At 53.7% G+C, this 18184-nt stretch overlaps 4 protein-coding genes across 4 annotated transcripts; all 4 read left to right on the top strand.

The window, feature by feature from the left end:
* Nucleotides 1-174: 174 nt before the first annotated feature.
* COCSUDRAFT_27479 (fructose-1,6-bisphosphatase) lies at nt 175-4345 on the top strand. Its single transcript, XM_005650341.1, has 9 exons — nt 175-312; nt 507-578; nt 737-823; nt 940-1080; nt 1276-1408; nt 1731-2038; nt 2434-2561; nt 2934-3075; nt 3666-4345. Exons 1-9 carry the CDS (start codon nt 208-210, stop codon nt 3792-3794), a joined length of 1245 nt encoding a protein of 414 aa, XP_005650398.1. The 5' UTR covers nt 175-207; the 3' UTR covers nt 3795-4345.
* A 7341-nt stretch (nt 4346-11686) lies between these two features.
* On the top strand, nt 11687-13118 carry COCSUDRAFT_32400 (hypothetical protein). Its single transcript, XM_005650340.1, has 4 exons — nt 11687-11777; nt 12129-12255; nt 12394-12520; nt 12697-13118. The coding sequence occupies exons 3-4, from the start codon at nt 12414-12416 to the stop codon at nt 12752-12754; spliced, it is 165 nt and encodes a 54-aa protein (XP_005650397.1). The 5' UTR covers nt 11687-11777; nt 12129-12255; nt 12394-12413; the 3' UTR covers nt 12755-13118.
* Nucleotides 13119-14192: 1074 nt separating this feature from the next.
* Nucleotides 14193-15189, top strand: COCSUDRAFT_60863 (hypothetical protein; the record flags this gene model as incomplete). The annotated part of the gene is made up of 4 exons (XM_005650339.1): nt 14193-14351; nt 14575-14681; nt 14805-14896; nt 15014-15189. 4 exons carry the CDS (start codon nt 14193-14195, stop codon nt 15187-15189), a joined length of 534 nt encoding a protein of 177 aa, XP_005650396.1.
* Nucleotides 15190-16530: 1341 nt separating this feature from the next.
* Nucleotides 16531-18042, top strand: COCSUDRAFT_13028 (photosystem II oxygen evolving complex protein PsbQ; the record flags this gene model as incomplete). Its single annotated transcript, XM_005650338.1, has 4 exons — nt 16531-16710; nt 17045-17139; nt 17519-17648; nt 17932-18042. 4 exons carry the CDS (start codon nt 16531-16533, stop codon nt 18040-18042), a joined length of 516 nt encoding a protein of 171 aa, XP_005650395.1.
* Nucleotides 18043-18184: the final 142 nt, after the last annotated feature.

The raw sequence follows: 18184 nt of genomic DNA, 5'->3' as shown, positions 1-18184 counted from the left end.
TGAGCAGGGGACTCTAAACTAATGGGGAGGGAAATTTCAGTTTAAACTCGCGCGGATTCGGCCTGGCATGTAGGGTTGCAGGGAAAGATTGCATCTGACGGGGGTGGATGTGGCATCTGGAGTGCAGCCCTCAAGCTATCCGACAGCTCTGTGAGGCCCGCACTGCTTGCATCCAGCGTACCTTCGAACACAAAAAAAGACGGCAGCATGGCAGCCCAGACAGGAACTATGATGTCTTCGGGCTCCCTCTGCACGTCAGGCAGGCAGCAGAACGTCGTGCAGGCCCTGTTCGGAAGACCTGTTCAAGGCCAAGTAAGTCCTGCGAGCGCGCCTTGGATGCATTTGGTGCATGTTGTGAAATAGTAGTATTCTAAGTGTTGACATGTTGTTTAGTATAGCACGGACACCCCGACACGATTTTGGTTTGCAAGATACCTTGAGTTGCAATCCATGGCAACGAAAAGCTAACCCGGCAAGCACGACAATTACAATGATCTTGCATGCAGGCATCTCGATCACCTTTCAGAAGCGCCAGGGATGTGGTCGAGAAGCGGGCTTCAAGGGGTCTCAAAGTCCAGGTCAGTCAGCCAGTCCATTTGAAGGGTGTGCCCGAAGTATAGCCCCCTTCATATTGCCATCACAGCCTGTAATCGTGAAAAATATCTTTATATTGTAGAATCGTGACACGCATTTCCTAGCGCTGCCACTTCCCCAAGAGTACTCAACTGCTGCACAGGCTGTAGCGATTGTGGAGAAGGCAGCTGCATCAGCTCCCCCAAAGAGCCAATACGAGCTCTACACCTTGACGACATGGCTGTTGAAGGTGACCACTGGTCCATTATCCTGGATGCCACGTATCCTCTAGTATGCTCCAACCGTTGGGGAAAGGTGTTGTTACAAGCCCACACGACTCCAACATCATGGGAGTGCTGCGCACAGGAGGAGATGAACGGCACATTGGACGGAGAGCTGGCCACCGTGCTGAGTTCCATTGCCACCGCTTGCAAGCAGATCGCTTCCCTGGTCACCCGGGCAGGCATCTCAAACCTCACGGGCCTGGCTGGCGCTGCCAACATCCAGGTCAGCCATGCACCAATTCTCCCAGACAAACTCTATCACCCCTGCCCTGGCATGCCAGTACATCCATCAGTGACCACGTATGCACGTGTATGATGGCAAACTGAATCCCACAGTGTGCCATTGACAGCTATTCTGCTTGTGATCAGTTTACTGGCGTAGATGGCTGATGGGGGCGGTCTGTGTTGTTGTGCCCAGGGCGAGGACCAGAAGAAGCTGGACGTCATCAGTAACGAGGTGTTCTGCAATGCGCTGCGCGCGAGTGGCCGCACCGGCGTCATCGCCTCTGAGGAGGAGGACCTGCCCGTGTCTGTGGAGGAGACCTACTCTGGTAGGCGCCCTGGCTGCTGTTTTTCACTTGCCGTTAAAGCCTATATCAGCGGGAACCCATTCTACGCCATGAACCTGATCCTTCTGCCTCTCAAACCTTCTCAAGACTGCAAGCCCTGCATGATCTTGGTGCAAAGAGATGAGCCATTGGATCCTGGGGATGAATTTGTGTGCCAGGAAGCGGGGGAGGGGGCTGTCGATGGTACCCAGAGATTCTGTGCTGCACAGAACTTCCCCTACGTACCAGGTGCTGATCAGGTGCAAATTGCTGAGCAGATCTTTATCAGGATTTAGTGCATCGATGTGGTAGTGCGTGTGGGCAGGCAACTACGTGGTGGTGTTTGACCCGCTGGACGGCTCTTCCAACATCGACGCGGGCATCTCCACGGGCTCCATCTTTGGCATCTACGCGCCCAGCGAGGAGTGCTCCATCGGCGACATGGACAACCCGGAGAAGATGTTGGAGAACTGCATCCTCAATGTCTGCCAGCCTGGCTCCTCCCTCCTGGCCGCCGGCTACTGCCTCTACTCCTCCTCCACCGTCTTTGTGCTCACCGTCGGCACCGGCGTATACGGCTTCACCTACGACAGCATCGTGGGCGAGTTCGTGCTGTCCCACCCCAACATGAAGGTGCGGCCCTGTGGCCAGAGTGCGGTTTGGAGGGATTAGGCGCCTTGGCGCTGTGGCAGATAGCAGGGCACCTCTCGTGGATGTGAAGCATCGCTGCAGCTGCTGGGCCTTGAGCTGCCATGCATGTTGCAGCATTGGAGGGCAGACAAAGAAACACAGAGGACAAGCAATTATACGGGTCATTCCTGGACTTTGAATTGTATTTGAAGAGTTTACATGTGATGTCGACGCCTTGTTTCTGTGGTGATTGGAGATCCCGCAGCTCATCCACCAAGCTTCACGTTGGTTTGTCGGGTGCATTGAGGGTGGCCAGATGAGGGTCCTGCATGCGCATGGGGTTTCCTCTAGGAGCCACAGCTGCAGCTGATGTGGCGCTGTGTGGCTGTGGCGCGCAGGTGCCTGAGAGCGGCAAGATCTACGCGTTCAACGAGGGCAACTACTGCGCGTGGGACCAGGGCCTCAAGGACTACATCAACTCCCTCAAGGACGGCTCCAACTTCCATGGCCAGCCCTACTCAGCCAGGTGTGCTCCCCTTTCTCTCCGCACCCAAACAACCAGATCAGTGGAAAGACTTGCAGAAGCATGCGTTCTGCATGGCCTGGCTTTGCTTGAACCTCCCAATCCTGCCCATGCAGCTCTGCACACTGCACTGCGAAGAGCTCTTCATACTCCTCCCTTTGGAAGGGCATCATCTCCATGCTTTTAAGGATGCAATGTAGTTCTAAAAATGGCCACTGCTGGGCCAGAGAAGGGGCCCTGCTTCAGGATAATAGGGATGTGTACGTGTTCAGATCTGATCATACATCTGGAATGGCTTTTCACTGCAATTTTTCGTGCAAGCCATCATGGCTTTTTAAGGGTTCATGGCTGAGCAAAGAATCATGGCTTATTCAGGTACATTGGGTCGCTGGTGGGTGACTTCCACCGGACGCTGCTGTATGGAGGCATCTACGGGTACCCAGGGGACAGCAAGAACAAGACCGGCAAGCTGCGCCTGCTCTACGAGTGCGCGCCCATGTCCCTCATCATGGAGCAGGTGCGCGCCCCTTTCCATTTTCCCCGCCCTGATTCATATCCCTCTTCAACCCCGTCAGGGCTGCTCATTGAAATCCTCTCAGGTGGTACTTCACCATGTAATCCGCATTATTTTGTGCCCCTGGGTGGCCTGTTGCGTGCCTCGACCAGTCTTTGTACAGTGGGTTTAGGGGGTGATTTATGGCCATGGCGTGACATTACTCAAGAGAGGTACTGCAGCGGCTAGCAGTGGAGCAGCCAGTCCTGTGCTTTGGCAACAACGCTGAGTCCACATCTCTGGACCCTCCAAATCCAGTTGGAGAGAACCTTGGAAGTCCATTTCCAGTTTGATGGGAGCTGGACCGACCAGTTCCATATATGCCTCATGTCGTGCAGCATCCAATTGAGGACAAGGCCTCAAGGAAACAGGGGACGATCAAACTAAATTACAGATAATGGTATGCTGACATCAAATCAGAGGGAGCCCCAAAAGGAAGGAGGAAGGGCTGCCTCGCAGTGTAAATTGAAAGGATTCAAATTGTGGTACTGACTGGATTCCGTGATTGTGATTTTCGTCTGCAGCATTACTAAGAGATTTGGGCACATGTGCAGGCTGGCGGCAAGGGGTCAACGGGCGTTCAGCGTGTGCTGGAGGTGTGCCCAGAGGCTGTGCACCAGCGCGTGCCCCTCTTCATCGGCTCCCCCAAGGAGGTCGATTACCTCGAGAGCTTCTGCAAGTAGGCCTCAGCGGCCCCTTCTGAGCACTGCACGCGCTGAATATGTTGAGCACCGATCAGCCCCTTGGCGCCTCAGCATCATATAATCTTGCTGTGCGTCAGCCAGCAAGAATGAGGGATCGTGCCAGCGTGAAGGATGCTGCGCGGCATGTGCGTGCTGTGCCAGCTGCTCATGTGCCGGCCTCGTCAGGATTGCTAGTGTCAGCATTCAGGTTGAGAGCTTTCACTCCCCCTCGTGATAGCGGTGAGATAGCCTGGTGGCTGAGAGTCACTGACATTTTTTGCCGCACCTGGCGGGTAAGTTGTGTTTCCATGGACCAGCAAATTCCTGTGTTGACTGAGCCTCGGGATAAGTCTGGTGGGAGATAATCGTCTGGGAACGAGCTTTGTCCTAGCAAGCTGACCCTAATCAGAAATTATAAGCTTACGCCTGTTTCGAGAAGACTTTCGTGAGATTGCAGTTTAGAGTATCAAGAGAAGAGCACCTGAAATGACAGCAAGGAAACGTTTAAACATAGCTGCAGAATAGTACGGCCTGTAATGCAGATCATTATCAAAGAATGTTTGGCAGGGATTGAGACCTAGATAACATGCATGTGTATGAACAACAAGTTCCATGAATATTCCATTAATGATCAGCTCCGTGCATGCACAAAAATCAACAAATTTACATAAGGTTGGAGCCGCATGCTGTGCATCTTCATGACTCAACAAGTCTCATTGCTTGCCATACAAAACAGCTTAGACAGAAGGTCAACCGAGATTCACACTGCATTGATTTATTCAACGGGAAGCAAGAATGGCAGGGAAAAAAAGTATAGTATATATAATATGACGAATACGATTTGACCATATTGGATCATCTTGAGCATAAATACAAGCTATGCCAGAGCAGACAGACTTCTTGGAGCTCAAAACATGAGGAAGCACTGTAATGGAATGACGTCAAGTTGCAATCTTGCTTTCTTCGCTACCCTTGAAAAAGTTGCCCTAACCTTGCAAGCAAAAAGGGAGGTACATGTGGCAATCCATAAAGTTGTACTTACTTCACAATAACAGTAGCTTGTGTCTTGTTCAACTCAGCCTTTTACGTGGCTTAAGGAAGTGCAGTCACCTTGACAACACAAGAGAACCTTCATCAACAATCTCGGTCTCGGTCTAAAACTGGCGTTGCCGAAAATGTGCGAGTATATAGAACAGTTCTTGAACGGCCCCAGCCTTGTTCCAAATTGGACACCAGAGAGGCACAGGCCCCATCTGGCATAAAAAATTCCGCAGCATTTGTTTTTGCAGCAACAGTGTCACTGCATTAGAATGAAATGAGAAGACATTGAATAATTTACCTGTCATACACATCTTTTGGTCAAGCGCGGCTGAAGCAACGAATGCTCCCAACACAGCCCATGTCTGTCCCCTCCAGCAGAAGGGACTGTCAAAGCAACTGTTGATTCAGACTTTCCTGTCGGATCCAAGAAGCTTCCCCTGCTCAAGCGAGTGGCCATCATGCCATGCAGCACATCTTGGCCTGACATAATGCATCCTTGACAACAACGGTGATGGGCGGTGCTTGTCAACGCCCGTGCCACACCGGCAGAGGGCAATGACTCATCAGCGCATTGAAACAAGCCAAATCAAGCGGGCTGCATGGGAGGCTCGCTCTTAGCTCAAGCTCAGACATCTCCCTTGCTCAGCCATTATGTGCTCTTGCCCATGCGCATGTTGGGTACCCAACAGCATTTCCTCTTCTGCATTCGCTGCGCACAGCTGACACAAGCCTGATATGGCAGGAGGCTTAAGACTCCTTCAAGGAGTGATACTTTTTTCCTCCTCTTCTAGATGGAGCCTGCTGCGAAGAGGCTGATCATGTCAACAGGGAGCACGGCGGTGGTGCGGCCTGAGACAAAGCCGGACGCGGCGCGAGTTGCGTCCACCGGGCGGTGCTGCGCCACGTCACCCGAGTACTTGAGCTCGCAGAAGCCCTGCACGTGCACACTGTCGCTCTCAGCAAATAGTTAACAAAGGAACAGTGCAAAGTGCTGGGAAGACACCACTGCTTGGTAGCCAACCTCAGCATTATGCAAGAGAATGGCTCTGATCCAGTTTGAAAGGCACTTGATAATGGTGGCTGGGTGGGATCTTGAAGCGGGCGGGAGCATAAAGTTTGTTTTACTTCAATACTTTTGTCTGCATATGGCCCTTCTCTATACACACTTTGTCACTCTACCAGTTTAGAGGACTGGAGATTGCTGGTTGGGAGTGAAGCGCCCACCTGCTGGTACAAGTTGGGGTCGTTGGCCGTCTTGCAGCCAAGCGGGGACGCGCAGTAGCTCCACACATTGCACGAGGGGCCCTCCGGCGCGGCGACAGGCGCATTCGACACGTAGCCGCTGGCAGCCGCCACAGCCGCCGCGGCATCGCTGCCGTAAGTCCCGTTTACGGTGGAGTTGCCGCCGTAAGCGGCACGGCCGGCCGGCCCGGGGCGGCCGCCCAGAGCCCAGCAGGATCGGCAGCAGTCCTCCGCTGAGGTAGCAAGATTGTCATCGCCCGCCACCAACACCGTACCCTGTACTTGTCAAAAGATTTTTCAGGGCACGCAAGCATGATGAAATTCGTCAACTTGCAAGCCCTGAGGGCAGGCATTCACTGTTGGCAAGAAGGAGCTTCTGTGCACAATTCTTGTCAAGACCCTGCAGCTAACGCCTGTGTGCAATTACTGTGCTGTTCCACATGATTTGCAGAAGGTCGTCGGCTACGAGGAATTGCTTGCCGCCAAGCAACAATCGAATTTCTGAGTGGAGAAGGAGGGAGTGCCTTGCTTCCCACAGTTCTTCCCACAAATTGGTGACAATTTAAAACAGCCCTGCAGCCTAAAACAACGGAGACTGCATGGATAACGAAGGTAGGATGTGCGCACATCATAGAGGGCGTTGGGCTCTGCGAGGCAGGACTGGCCGTAGCCGCGGCGCGCGCCGGCGGTGACGTCTTGGGCGGTGATGAATTGGAGCCCCAAGGGAACGCCGTTGAGCGTCGCGAAGGATCCGTAATCCTGCCCCGTAGCTAGCGCCACCTGTGCCTGCAGCGCCGCCTGCACGTAATCAAGCGCCAACCGCAGGCCCGGGAACCTGCGCACACCGCACATGACATCACACATGAAAAATGACATCATCTGTGGGTGATGTCAGACACTGCACACGCACGACCGCCACCAACTTTTCATCTGTCGCCGGCAATTGAGTGCACATTCACGACAGGCTCATGTGTTGGTGCAAAGGCACGCTCCACCAGCAAGCATGGGGAGACCAGACATGACATCGCATATGAAACATGACACTATCCTCATTTAATTCCTGATGTTGTTCAACAAGTCTGGGTGTCCCTTGAGTCAGACAGTTCTGGGTACATTGTCGGATCCTGCGATTGAATCAGGGTCAGCTTCAAGCAGGCAGCTGAGTGCCTGGCGGCAAATGTGGCTGCCTCTTTCAGTCCTTCCATGTTGCATCACTGCTCGCTGCCATCTCAGCTCACAGGACTCTCAGACATTGCAGAGGAAGGTGGGAAGATCTTTGCATGGAGACAACATACATTATCCTCTGCATTATGAGCATGCATGCATGCTGCGGCAGGTCCTCTCACCCGGCGGAGCAGCCTTTGTTGCCGAGGGCGATCTGGGAGGTGTAGTAGTACATGCGCACGAGCTCGTTGATGTACGATGTGCTGTTGGAGCGCAGGATCTGGAACCGCAGCCCTCGCTCCGTTGTTGTGTTGGCCACCTCGTTGGCCGGGATGTACACCAGCGGCGCCGCCAGCACCGACCCATTCGCTGCCTTGCTCAGGTCCGCGATCGGCTCCTGCAGCACAACGTTGCAGGCCTTGACTTCTGTGCTTTCGCGAGATGTGGCAGTTAAGACCAGCCCTGGTTTAGGACCATGCTGAGGCTGAATAAGTGGATCTCACATAGTGGTGTGAAACAGGAAGCCTCGATTGCGCTACTAAATTGCAAAGTACAAAGCAAGCTGAAGGGCCTATATGTGCTCATGGGCTTCTCCATGAGCTTTCTCAGTCTTTCTACAGCCATCTGGCGCGGGAGTGACATGGCTGAGGCCGCCGGTCTACCCAGCGTACACCATCAGCAATGTCATCCCTGCGCTGATCGGGCCTGTAAAGAGGCTTGAAAAACTCATGGAAAAGTTCCTGGCCCGCTTAAGACACATAGGAGAAGTGTGTCACTGTGCGCATGCCTCGGCCGCACCTTGGCATAGGCTTCCTCGGTGGTGACGTAGGCCGGCCGCGCGCGCGCGATGTAGCTGTCCTCCAGATTGAAGTACGCGTTGTCCACCAGCTTGTACACGCACGTGCGGTTGCACGTAGCGTTGTTCTGGAACGGCACCTGCACTCGCAGTCCAACCCCTCAGCCCCTGTCTTCTGCATTTGCCTCAAATGCCGCAGAGAAGGACCTCGTGAATAGGTGACCAAGTCTCAGATCTCTGCAGGCCTCAATCGGCAGAGGGTGCTTCCTTTGTGCATGGCTATTTTTGCGCAATCTAAACAATCCCCTGCGCCATCATAGCTGGGGCAAGGAGTCCCTATGAAACTGCCAGGGGAACAGCGCCAGCAAAAACCATTGTCTACACCATTGGACCCTGATGCACCAGCTTGACCTGCTTCACAGAAGGACACCTTACATACAATGCAGGCCTGGGTCGGGAAACAGGGGCCTTACAGACACTTGGACACACGTAGAAAAGGGAGGAAAAACAGGACTGTATGAGCATGAGGCGCGCACCCGCATCCAGCTGTGGATGGCGTAGGCGCTGGCGTTGTCACGGCGGGTGGAGGGAACAGCCATGAGGTCTGCGCGAAGGTATGCCACCGGAGCCGCGCCGGCCATGCAGGGCCGGTAGCGGAAGATGGCACCCGGGTAAATCTCCATGGGGGACTTGTACTCCAGAGGAGCCAGCACCGCCGCGCCCTTGATCGTCCGGTTATACCCCTCTCCTGCAACGAGCAGCATAAAAACAGCTCAGAGACTATTGTCTTACGACCATTTATGGGTGTCATGTGCGCCCTTGCATGCATGTCCATCTCGCTGCTTCCAGTGGAAAATTGGTTCTGCGGCCTGTGTTCTGCATAAGGCAGGCTATGCCTGTGTGCATTGAATCAGCAGGGAGATAGGCGCAGAAGACAGTGCAGGGTGCCTGGCATATGGCTCCCCAGTGAAGGGCACGATCTGGCGCCGAATGCAGGTCCCCATCCGTAGCAGGCACCGCAACGCATAGCAGTGCACAAATTGACAGTAAAAGGCCAACAGACACAAAACTTCCGCTCTGCATGAAGGAGATGGGTCCAGTGCCACTCCAGCAACTCTCATAAGAAGTGGCCGGAATTTTCAATTTTCAAATTTCAATACCAGGTGGCCTCACCTGCGCTCGAGGGCGATGCGCGGGGCGCGCCGATGTCTGACACTCCGTCTGCAGGGGTGACGACATCGTCCTGGGAAGTGCTGCCCACGCCAGCCCTCACAGATGGGTTGGCCCCCGCCGTGCCGCCACTTGCATAGTTCTCAGAGTTCCTTGTCACCTGTCCCACCCATAGACAGCGCTTTGAGCTTCAAGCAAGTAGCACTTCGCTGGCAGCCTCAGAACAAAAATTTACTGACTCCATGCCCCACAGAGATAAAGGATTGCCGTGAGACTGGAGAAAGCAAGTAGCAGTCGGCCGGCGGGCTTGGAAAGTGTACTCAAGAGCTGCAAGAACTGCACTTACAGATGCTTCAGAAGGGGTGAGAAGAACATGACTCTTGGGTTTCTAGCACACCTGCGAGGTGCCAGAGGAGCCCATGTAGTCGGAAGTGAATTTGTCAAAGCCCTTGGGTGTTTCCTGCGCGGTAGCTTTGGGCCTGCTCGGCGCAGCCGTCACATTGACAGAGCTGTTGCTGGCACCAGCGCCTAGCAGAGCATCCAGCTCCGCGCTCGACCCTGCACCCCAAAAGCTCATCCTTGCCAGAGACAACGAAGCTGCTGCCATATGCCAGCAACTCATGATAGGTGTGACTAGTGAGTATGTTAGCATGTCCACAGTAAATAGCCAGGCAGACGCGGCTGGCATTTGCAGCATCCCACCACAACTACTTTGCAGGGAGATGGTCTTGTGCAAATATCACTGACTTGCAGTTGACAGATGGCCAGAAAGCAAGGTACGCACCTGGCGCCTCAGTGGGGACGGCTGGCCGCAGCATCTCAGGCGCGGGGGCCTGCTTGCCGGGCCGCCCCGACCGCCGCACGGCTCCGCCGCCGGCCGGAGCCGTCACCGGCGTCGCGCTCGCATTGACGGCCGCGCGGCCCACCAACGGGTCAAAGGAACCCAGAACTGCCTGTGCCGGCGCTGCAGCGCTCGCAGATGTCCCACCTGTTGACAGAATGCCGCAGTGTTCAGCGACAGCCACAGCATTGCATCTCCTCAATTACTCCTGAACGGGTGCTGCAGGGGTGTGCATGGTGAAAGGCTGTGGGGGTGAGGAGAGAGGCACTGGAGGGGTATAGGTTGTGCACCTGCTTGCAGCAGCGCACGGCGCGCGGCTGTTGGAACGCTGACGGCCGCGGCTGAAGTGTTGGCAGAGGAGCGCTCTGGGTCCTCGCTCACGTATATGCTGCGCGCATGCACAGCCGATCAATCTATGCAATCTCCAGCCAGCGCTCTCGCAGGCCAGAGGATTGCTGTGCAAGCTTGAGCCAGCAAGGCAACCATGTCATAGCAGGTGAAATTTGGGTCCTTATCGCCCAGTGAATTGTTTTCAGTGCAGGGAAGGTCATTTCAGGGGGGACTATATATGAAGAGAAGGTTACATGTAGGACCCTCCGGTCGACCCATGGCACGAGGTGAATAAGGAAATAGGGGTGCGGGAAGAAAGGGGAAGGGGAGCACCTGCAGTAGGGGTTGAACATGGCGGTGGTGAGGTTGAGGGGCCCAGCGATGGCGCCTTTCAGGCGGATGCGCGCGGACGAGACGCTGGATTGCGCCGTCGACCGGAAACACAACTGGAACCCCTTGCACTTCTCGCTCGCGTCGCACGCCTCCGCTGCCGCCTGCAGCAGAAACATATGAAATCAGACCTGAGGTTTTTCTGCAGCACTGAGGTCAGACATGGCCACACAGAGCAGGCACTGCTGGGTCATTGAGCCTCAGCTATCCCATCCTTCCATGCACAATGATAATCTTGTCATGATCGCTCCGACAATCATAAAGCCAGTGCTTTGCATTGCATGACCAGGAATTACCCTTTAAAAGGGATGCAAAGATGTAATGGTTGGACAACACACCCAAACATATTTTGCTGACCTCTTATATAAAGCGGCAGCCGTGATGGCTGTGACTCACCGTGACATCGCCGGGCAGCTCGCACACATTCTTGGACGTGTCAGACTTTGCGCATGCAAAATCAGCAGAGCCTGACCCGTAGGGCATCTGCACCCCCTTGTAGAGATCATAGCCCGCCGCCGGCTTCAGCAGCTTTGTCGCCAGTGGGATGCCTGTAGGCAGACATCAAGCTTCAGCTTGGGACTGCAGTCTATCCTGATGAAGCACGGTATGCTCCACTGGGGACACTGTTGCATGAGCTTCATGATGTTGGGCTGAGCGGCAGGGCAGGCACTGTTCTCAGTATCTGCAACGGTGGCAAGTGCCTCAGCCGGCAGGAGCCTAGTCAATGTCTCCGCACAATCCAATAAAGGTAATGTGGCTGTCAGGTTGTCATGAAATACTGACTGTCCGAATGCTGTGCATGCATTGCAGGCTGGGTGGTGTGGGCGGCCCCGCACCGGACGTCCATGCGGCCATGTCACCGGTGCGAGTGGTCTCTGGCGGCAGAGCAGTGGTGCCTGACACTGTGATGGGCTGCGCCTTGAAGGCACAAGTGCGGAAGGAGACACCGAACTTGCCATCCGCGTCCGCCAGGTTGCTGGGGTACAGACAGCCCTCCGCCGCCCCACACCTGCCCAACACGCAGTATCTATCTTTCAAGCGAGTTGCACTTCGTGGCAACATCATGATCATGCTGTGCCACTGCTCCTCAGGGGCTTGCTCAACCAACAAGGTAGCTACCTTGCAGGCCTTCCTTCGCTACCCGCCAAACTTATCAATACCCCGATCCACCCCACATCAGTGCGTTGGACGAGGACTCATGGCAACCGATCCGGTCTCTCCTCACATACATATAGATTAAAGAACATGGATGCCTGAAAGGTCATCTCCCAACCTTTGCTGATGCTGGACTCTGGGGTGTTGCATGCATGGATTGGATTCCTCCAAAAGGCTTTTGAATTGTGAGTAATCTGAGGCGCACCAATTCCACATGTTGCACTGTGGCGAGGCCTGGCACTGGCGGCAGCACTCTTCCGCGCTGCTGGTGTTGGTGTGCTCTGTTGGCGGGAAGTCACTCCCATAGTACGCTCCAACCTCCGTCAAGCACTCTGCGGAAAAGTGAGGCCGGGATCAAAAGTCGCCCCAGAGATTGCTGTGCTCCATGGGCATCTGTGAAAATCTGTGCCCAGAAAGAATATCAGAAAGGTGCTCTGCTGCTCGGGAGGTACTGAAACTCTGCAGCTCACCTTTTCCAGTGCCTGCTGGGATGACCACCAGTTCAGGCCTCTTTTGCGCAGGGCTGCTATCCCTGGCACTTGCCAGCACGAGCAACGACTGCGCAGGCCGTCCTTCTAGCGTGATCGCAAGAAGCACCTGCAGGCGGATAGGACCTTGAATGGCAAGTGGTGGGCTCCCATCAGTGCTATAGGGTTGAATTCTGGATGAGGCTACAGGCGGCCGCGTGACGACCTAAAGCAAAGAAGTGGCCAATCTGATACTACAAGTACATTAGTTGACAGAATTCCATTTGGCACGTGATTGAGACTCACAAAGGTGAAAGCGATCCGGGATCCTCGTGGAGGCTGCATAACGGCGCTCCGATACTAAGATGCACTCTAATTCAATCCATCTCCATATTTATGTTGACTAGCGACTGCTATGATTATTCTGCAATGCTGATCGACGCCAGATTGCAGTTGTTTCTGGGCAGGCGATGCCCCTGCTGGTCGCTAGAGCTATGCTATGCAAGCTGCAACGGCAGCCAGCCAGTCTTTCTACACCAGATGGTTGGAGCAAACTAAGCTGATATATGTACGCCACGAAGATGCAAGATAGAAATTTTTTTCTTTTAGTCGACTTGATTCACTCAGTGTTCCGGCCAAGCTTTCTTGAGTTCAGTTGTCCAGGCACCTCACACGATCGCTGACCTGCCCGGCACGATGCAACCCCTTTCACTCGTTTCACGCTATTCAATCTGGAACCCCGTGCATATACGTCCTGGCAGTCACTGACCAGTGCTTGTGACGCTGACGAAGAGCTAGTCCGAACCCTGTCGACCCCGGGCCCGTATATTCCAAGGGTTTTGATCTGAGACAGGTGAAGATGTTCTGGTCCAGAACTTCTGGACCGCAAAGGATACTCTTACTAGGGCTTGTGCAAATATCACACGATTTGAATGACTCGTTGCCTGCCTTGGTCTTTTGTGGGCAGGGTCGCACGGTAGGATTTCGGACTGCACATGCATGTGCCAGCAAACGTTTGTTGACTCGGGTTATTATCAGGTCTTGGGTACAAATTGAACACCATGTTACATTCTGAAGTACGGAACATTGTTCCTTTTCGATCGCCGGTAGCTCATAGCAGATCATCAAAATGTCAATGCGTTCCCCTGAGGATCCAAAGGACACGAGAGAGAAAAAGAATTGTGAAATGTTCTTCTGAAGATGACGCTGCTTCAAGAAGTATCAGGTAGTGTATTATAATGGGTCATCTTATATATTCGATCGTAGGCTCTCTGCCTCGATGTAGAGCGCAGTGCAGTGCAAATGAACACATCCTTTTCACGCAGGGCGGCGGCAGAGCTCGTGATCAAGCAACACATAAAAGAAAGCAGCGTCTTGGGTCTCGGCAGTGGGACGCTTGCGGCTTCAGTGATGGAATGTCTTGCAGCTGAACGGGAGCATGGCAACCTGAGGGTGGGGCTCTGATCGGCATTGCATTCGTCATAGATTGATTTATGGATGTTCAGTAAGAATCATCATGCCCTCGGTGTGCAGGCCATCCGATGCATACCGGCCACAGACACCGCAGCAGTAGAAGCAGCAATACATGGCTTGCCCCTCTCGGACCTTACGCAGCACAACAAGGTAACAAATCGATCCTGTTCTCCATGCGAGTTAGAGAAAGGAGGTGTGCAGACATCAAGGCAGAGCGAGCGCCAGAACATAGGAGAAAGGAATTATATTTGCTTCTGCATGGAGAACCTGTCAATATGCATTTGCTGCCATTGCACGCCCAGAAGATATATTTGATCCAGGTGGACCTCATGGTGAGCGAGGTGGATGAGCTTGATAGGAGCAATCTGGCCTGCATATTTGGAAGGAATCCTGAGGGCACAGCGCCGGTGCAGCCGCCCATCCCGCGCATGCGAGAGCTCTTAGATGCTTCAGACCACTTGATTGCTCTGATCGACCACCCTGACAAGGTGATTGCCATTCTCAAATTGCTTGCAGCTCTTGGGATGAATCACTGATCCTTGGCCATCTTTGGGACTCAGAACGTGAGAGTGGAAGCCAAATCTATAGGAGTGGAAGCCTGCTCTTGTTGGTGAGTGTCTCTAGTTCTCTATTGGAGCTGATCAGAGCTCATGAGAATTGGAGAGTCCTTGATGCTCATCACTGACATGTGCCCCTGTACTCTGCATGCAGGTAGTTGACAGGCTTGCTGGCGATATCCCAGTCTTCATTAGGGCAGATGACTGGGAAGACACAGCCGAGGAGATAGATGACAGGTTCCTGGGGGATGCGGAGATCTGGTGAGCAGTCCCCACTCTTTCCTCAATACTGAACATTGGTGCAGCATGACATTGTGCAAGCTCCCCTGATGTGGGCCCAGAAAAGCTGAGCTAAGCTGAAATACTCACATGTTGCGAGCGCAGGAGGCGGCCATCAAAGGGCACAGCAAATCCTAGGGGTGGGGACCGGCCCTACCTCAGCAACGATGGCGAGCACATCCTGGAGATTCGATTTGGTGGGCAACCGTCTTTGCAAGCAATTCTCTTTTGACCTGCACCCCTGCGTTTGTTGTCCCCCTGCATTGGCACTCCCCTCACGATGCTCAGAGATCTGAGGGATTTTGTGGGTGCAGATGAGACTCTGCGGCTGGATGGCAAGGCAGATGTGGGGTACAGGGAGATTGCTGCAGCCATTGAGGAGATTCCTGGTGTGGTTGCACATGGGCTTATCGTGCGAGCGGGGGTCACAGCGGTGGTGGCTGCACCCTCTGGACCCCAAGTTATTGAGCAAGTGATGCCTGTGCTGTGAAAGCGCGCATGTCAAGTTATGCTGTTGAGCGCAGATGCAGAGAGCGACAGGTGAGACTACCAAGCAGTGCCGCCATTGAACTGAGAGGATCCTCCGTAAGAACTGTATCTGGGCAAGTGGAATGCATCTCAGCATACTGCGCAGCCAAATATGGTGAAAACAGAGGTTGTTGTGCTGATTAGCAGTCAATATGGCATTGTGTTTTTTGTATTCATGCAAGCTATCAGTGCCACACATCAGTGATCATAACTCCGACTCAAGCTCGGCCCGGGACTCAGAGTCTTATGTTCAATGATACAAGTTGTATACTGCCAGTGTGCACTGCAATTTTCAGATCTTCAATTGGCAATTTTGCACGTGCTTGACCACACCCGCTTCGCATAATGATTGTTATTTCCAGTGGAAAGATCATCCTTCACAATCAAAACGGAGATCGTTTGATCTTTGGAGCGATGGGACGACAAAGGGGAACGTATATCTGGCATGGGTATAGTTTGAACGGTGCCCTACATAATTGTGGGCTGCCACTCACGTGATATCCTAATCTGACCTTATCGACTGAGATCCTCCAGACGACTTGCCCGCTGATTGCAATCCACTGTGGTGCTGTGACGGGTGTAGCTGCGTCCATCAACCTGTTAAATCCCGCCAGCAGCCATGAACGCCGTCGTCATGCAGAACGCTGCCTCACAGAGGTGAGCTCAATAGCGTACTGTCCAGCGACCACTTCGGCAGGCGATGCATATATCTCGACTTTGTCCGGTGTTTGTGAAGCTCGAGCAGGGAAAATTGAAATTTTGACTGCGCTGAAATATGTGATCTCCGTGCAGGGTCGCTCTTGCCGGCACCCCTGTCCGCTCTGCTGCAGGTGAGTTCAGTTGCACAAGCCCCTCTGGGATACATTGTGTCCAGTTATATAATTCTTAAGTACCATGCAACAGGTGTGGTCAACATGTGGTAGCTGATATTGGTTGTGTGCATGCAGTGCGCGCTGCCGTCCCAAGGAGGTGAACACAGAACCCATGGAAAGGGATCAGTACCGATCGAATTTGCTGGACACTTGCATCGCCAGCAGCTCTGACAGCTGGGGATTGTTGCATCTTGCAGTGTTACTGTATCAGCGTCCAGCAGCCGATTCAACCAGAATCGCACTGTTTCCAAAACCTGACAGGTGAGATGTGTTGCAGGAGCACCGTTGCAGTCCAGGCTTCTGCTGAGGACACCCGCCGCGGGGTGAGCCTCCATAACTTCGACAAGAACTATAATTCTTAGCAGAGTGACAGCAAATGTGTATTGCATGCATGCTTGCCCACCTGTATTGTACCCAGCTTTCTGAGAGAGATGTGGTGTGTGCGTCAGGTGCTGGCTGGCTTCCTGGGATTCGCAGGCCTGGCATTGACCGCCTCGGCCAATGCCATCGACATCCAGGACGAGCGCAAGGTCAGGGAGAGGGGCTTTGACCTCATCTACGAGGCTCGCGAGCTCGACCTGCCCCAGGCCGTGCGTGACGGCCTCGTCCAGGTGAGAAATAACCCCTCCCCCCGTAAATCTCACAAGAAGTCACCCCCTCTCCCAATACTTCATGCACTCTGCCCTGGGACGTGATGAAGTGGTAGCAATGTGTTCTGCAATTGATGGAGTGATCCAATGACCACGCCTGCCTATATTACTTGTTTGCAACCATTGCCATTACCATCACCAAAAAAATGCATCCCCCAGATTGCCCACCACTTGTGGGCGTGTGTCTGGCTGCATCTATGTGCATCCGGGTGCAAGGACTTGCTTGTGATGCAGCACGAGGGATGGTTATCGGCGGGGAAGGGTGGCTGACTGTTTCTTACATCTGTGTGCGCAGGCCAGGGCCTCCATCCCAGAGACCAAGAAGCGCATCCAGGAGAGCGAGAAGCGCATTGACACCTCCCTCGACGGCTTCGTGAAGAAGCAGTACTGGTGCGACACTCCAACCCCATCTGGGCTCTTTTCATCTCTTAACCCTGACAGCGAGGCATAGAATACTGCACTCGAGAGATACAGTATCTACTAGGCAGGACGGCTTTTGGGCATGCTCCCTTTGCAAACCTTCGCCTGTTCAGTGCCTCAGTTCCCAGAGATACCAGAATCTTTTGTCGGCACAATTAGCGTCGGCACAATTAGCTTTCGGCTATGAATTGAGTACAGTATATTGAATTGATCCTGTTGAAGTCGCGGGCCAGCCCTTCTTTGCACTATCTTGCACGCGAACACTCGCTCCTGGTTTTATGAAAGACATTAGGACATTTTGAAGATGTGCACAAATCATGATGCTGCAAGTGGTCTTGCGCGTGAGCAGGACGAACGCCCGCGAGGAGCTGCGTCTGCAGGCCGGCACACTGCGCTTTGACCTCAACACCCTCATCGCCCAGAAGGACAAGATCAGCAGGAAAGCCGCCGAGGCCCTCAAGAAGGACTTCCTCCTCAAGGTGCATCCCCACTCGTGCTTCCTGCATGCCCTGAAAGCTGCTAATGATCACAGCTGCAGAAGCCTGCCAGCAGTGTGGGTTTAAAACAGTAGAACCTGGGTGCAAACTCTCCAAAATAGCCAAGTGCTGATGCTCGATAGCAATTTTGCCTTCCTGCTGTGCCTTGCAAGTGCACTGCTGTTCACCAGCGACTTTCAATCCATCCCCAAATTTGAGCATGCATTGCCAATGGCGCACTTGCAGAGACATGAGCATATATGGTGAATGTTGATATGTTCTGCAGGTCGACGAGCTTGACTACGCCATCCGCAAGAAGGACTCTTCAAAGGCCAACATCCTCCTGGCCGATGTCCAGAAGTCCCTGGACACCGCCATTGCCGGCATTGCTGCTTAAGCAGTACTGCACCAACAACTTTGACCATTTCCCAGGAGCAATGCCATTGCCGGCATTGCTAAACCCAGTTGGGGTTGTGTATCTGAGATCTGTGCAGTACATTAGTATGTCATGGCGGCTGTGATTGCGCCATCACCTGCTT

The sequence above is a fragment of the Coccomyxa subellipsoidea genome, assembly GCF_000258705.1.
Source record: "Coccomyxa subellipsoidea C-169, whole genome shotgun sequence".
Classification (NCBI taxonomy): domain Eukaryota; kingdom Viridiplantae; phylum Chlorophyta; class Trebouxiophyceae; family Coccomyxaceae; genus Coccomyxa; species Coccomyxa subellipsoidea.
Note: the sequence above shows the minus strand (reverse complement) of the source record. Positions and strands in the feature narration are given on the sequence as shown.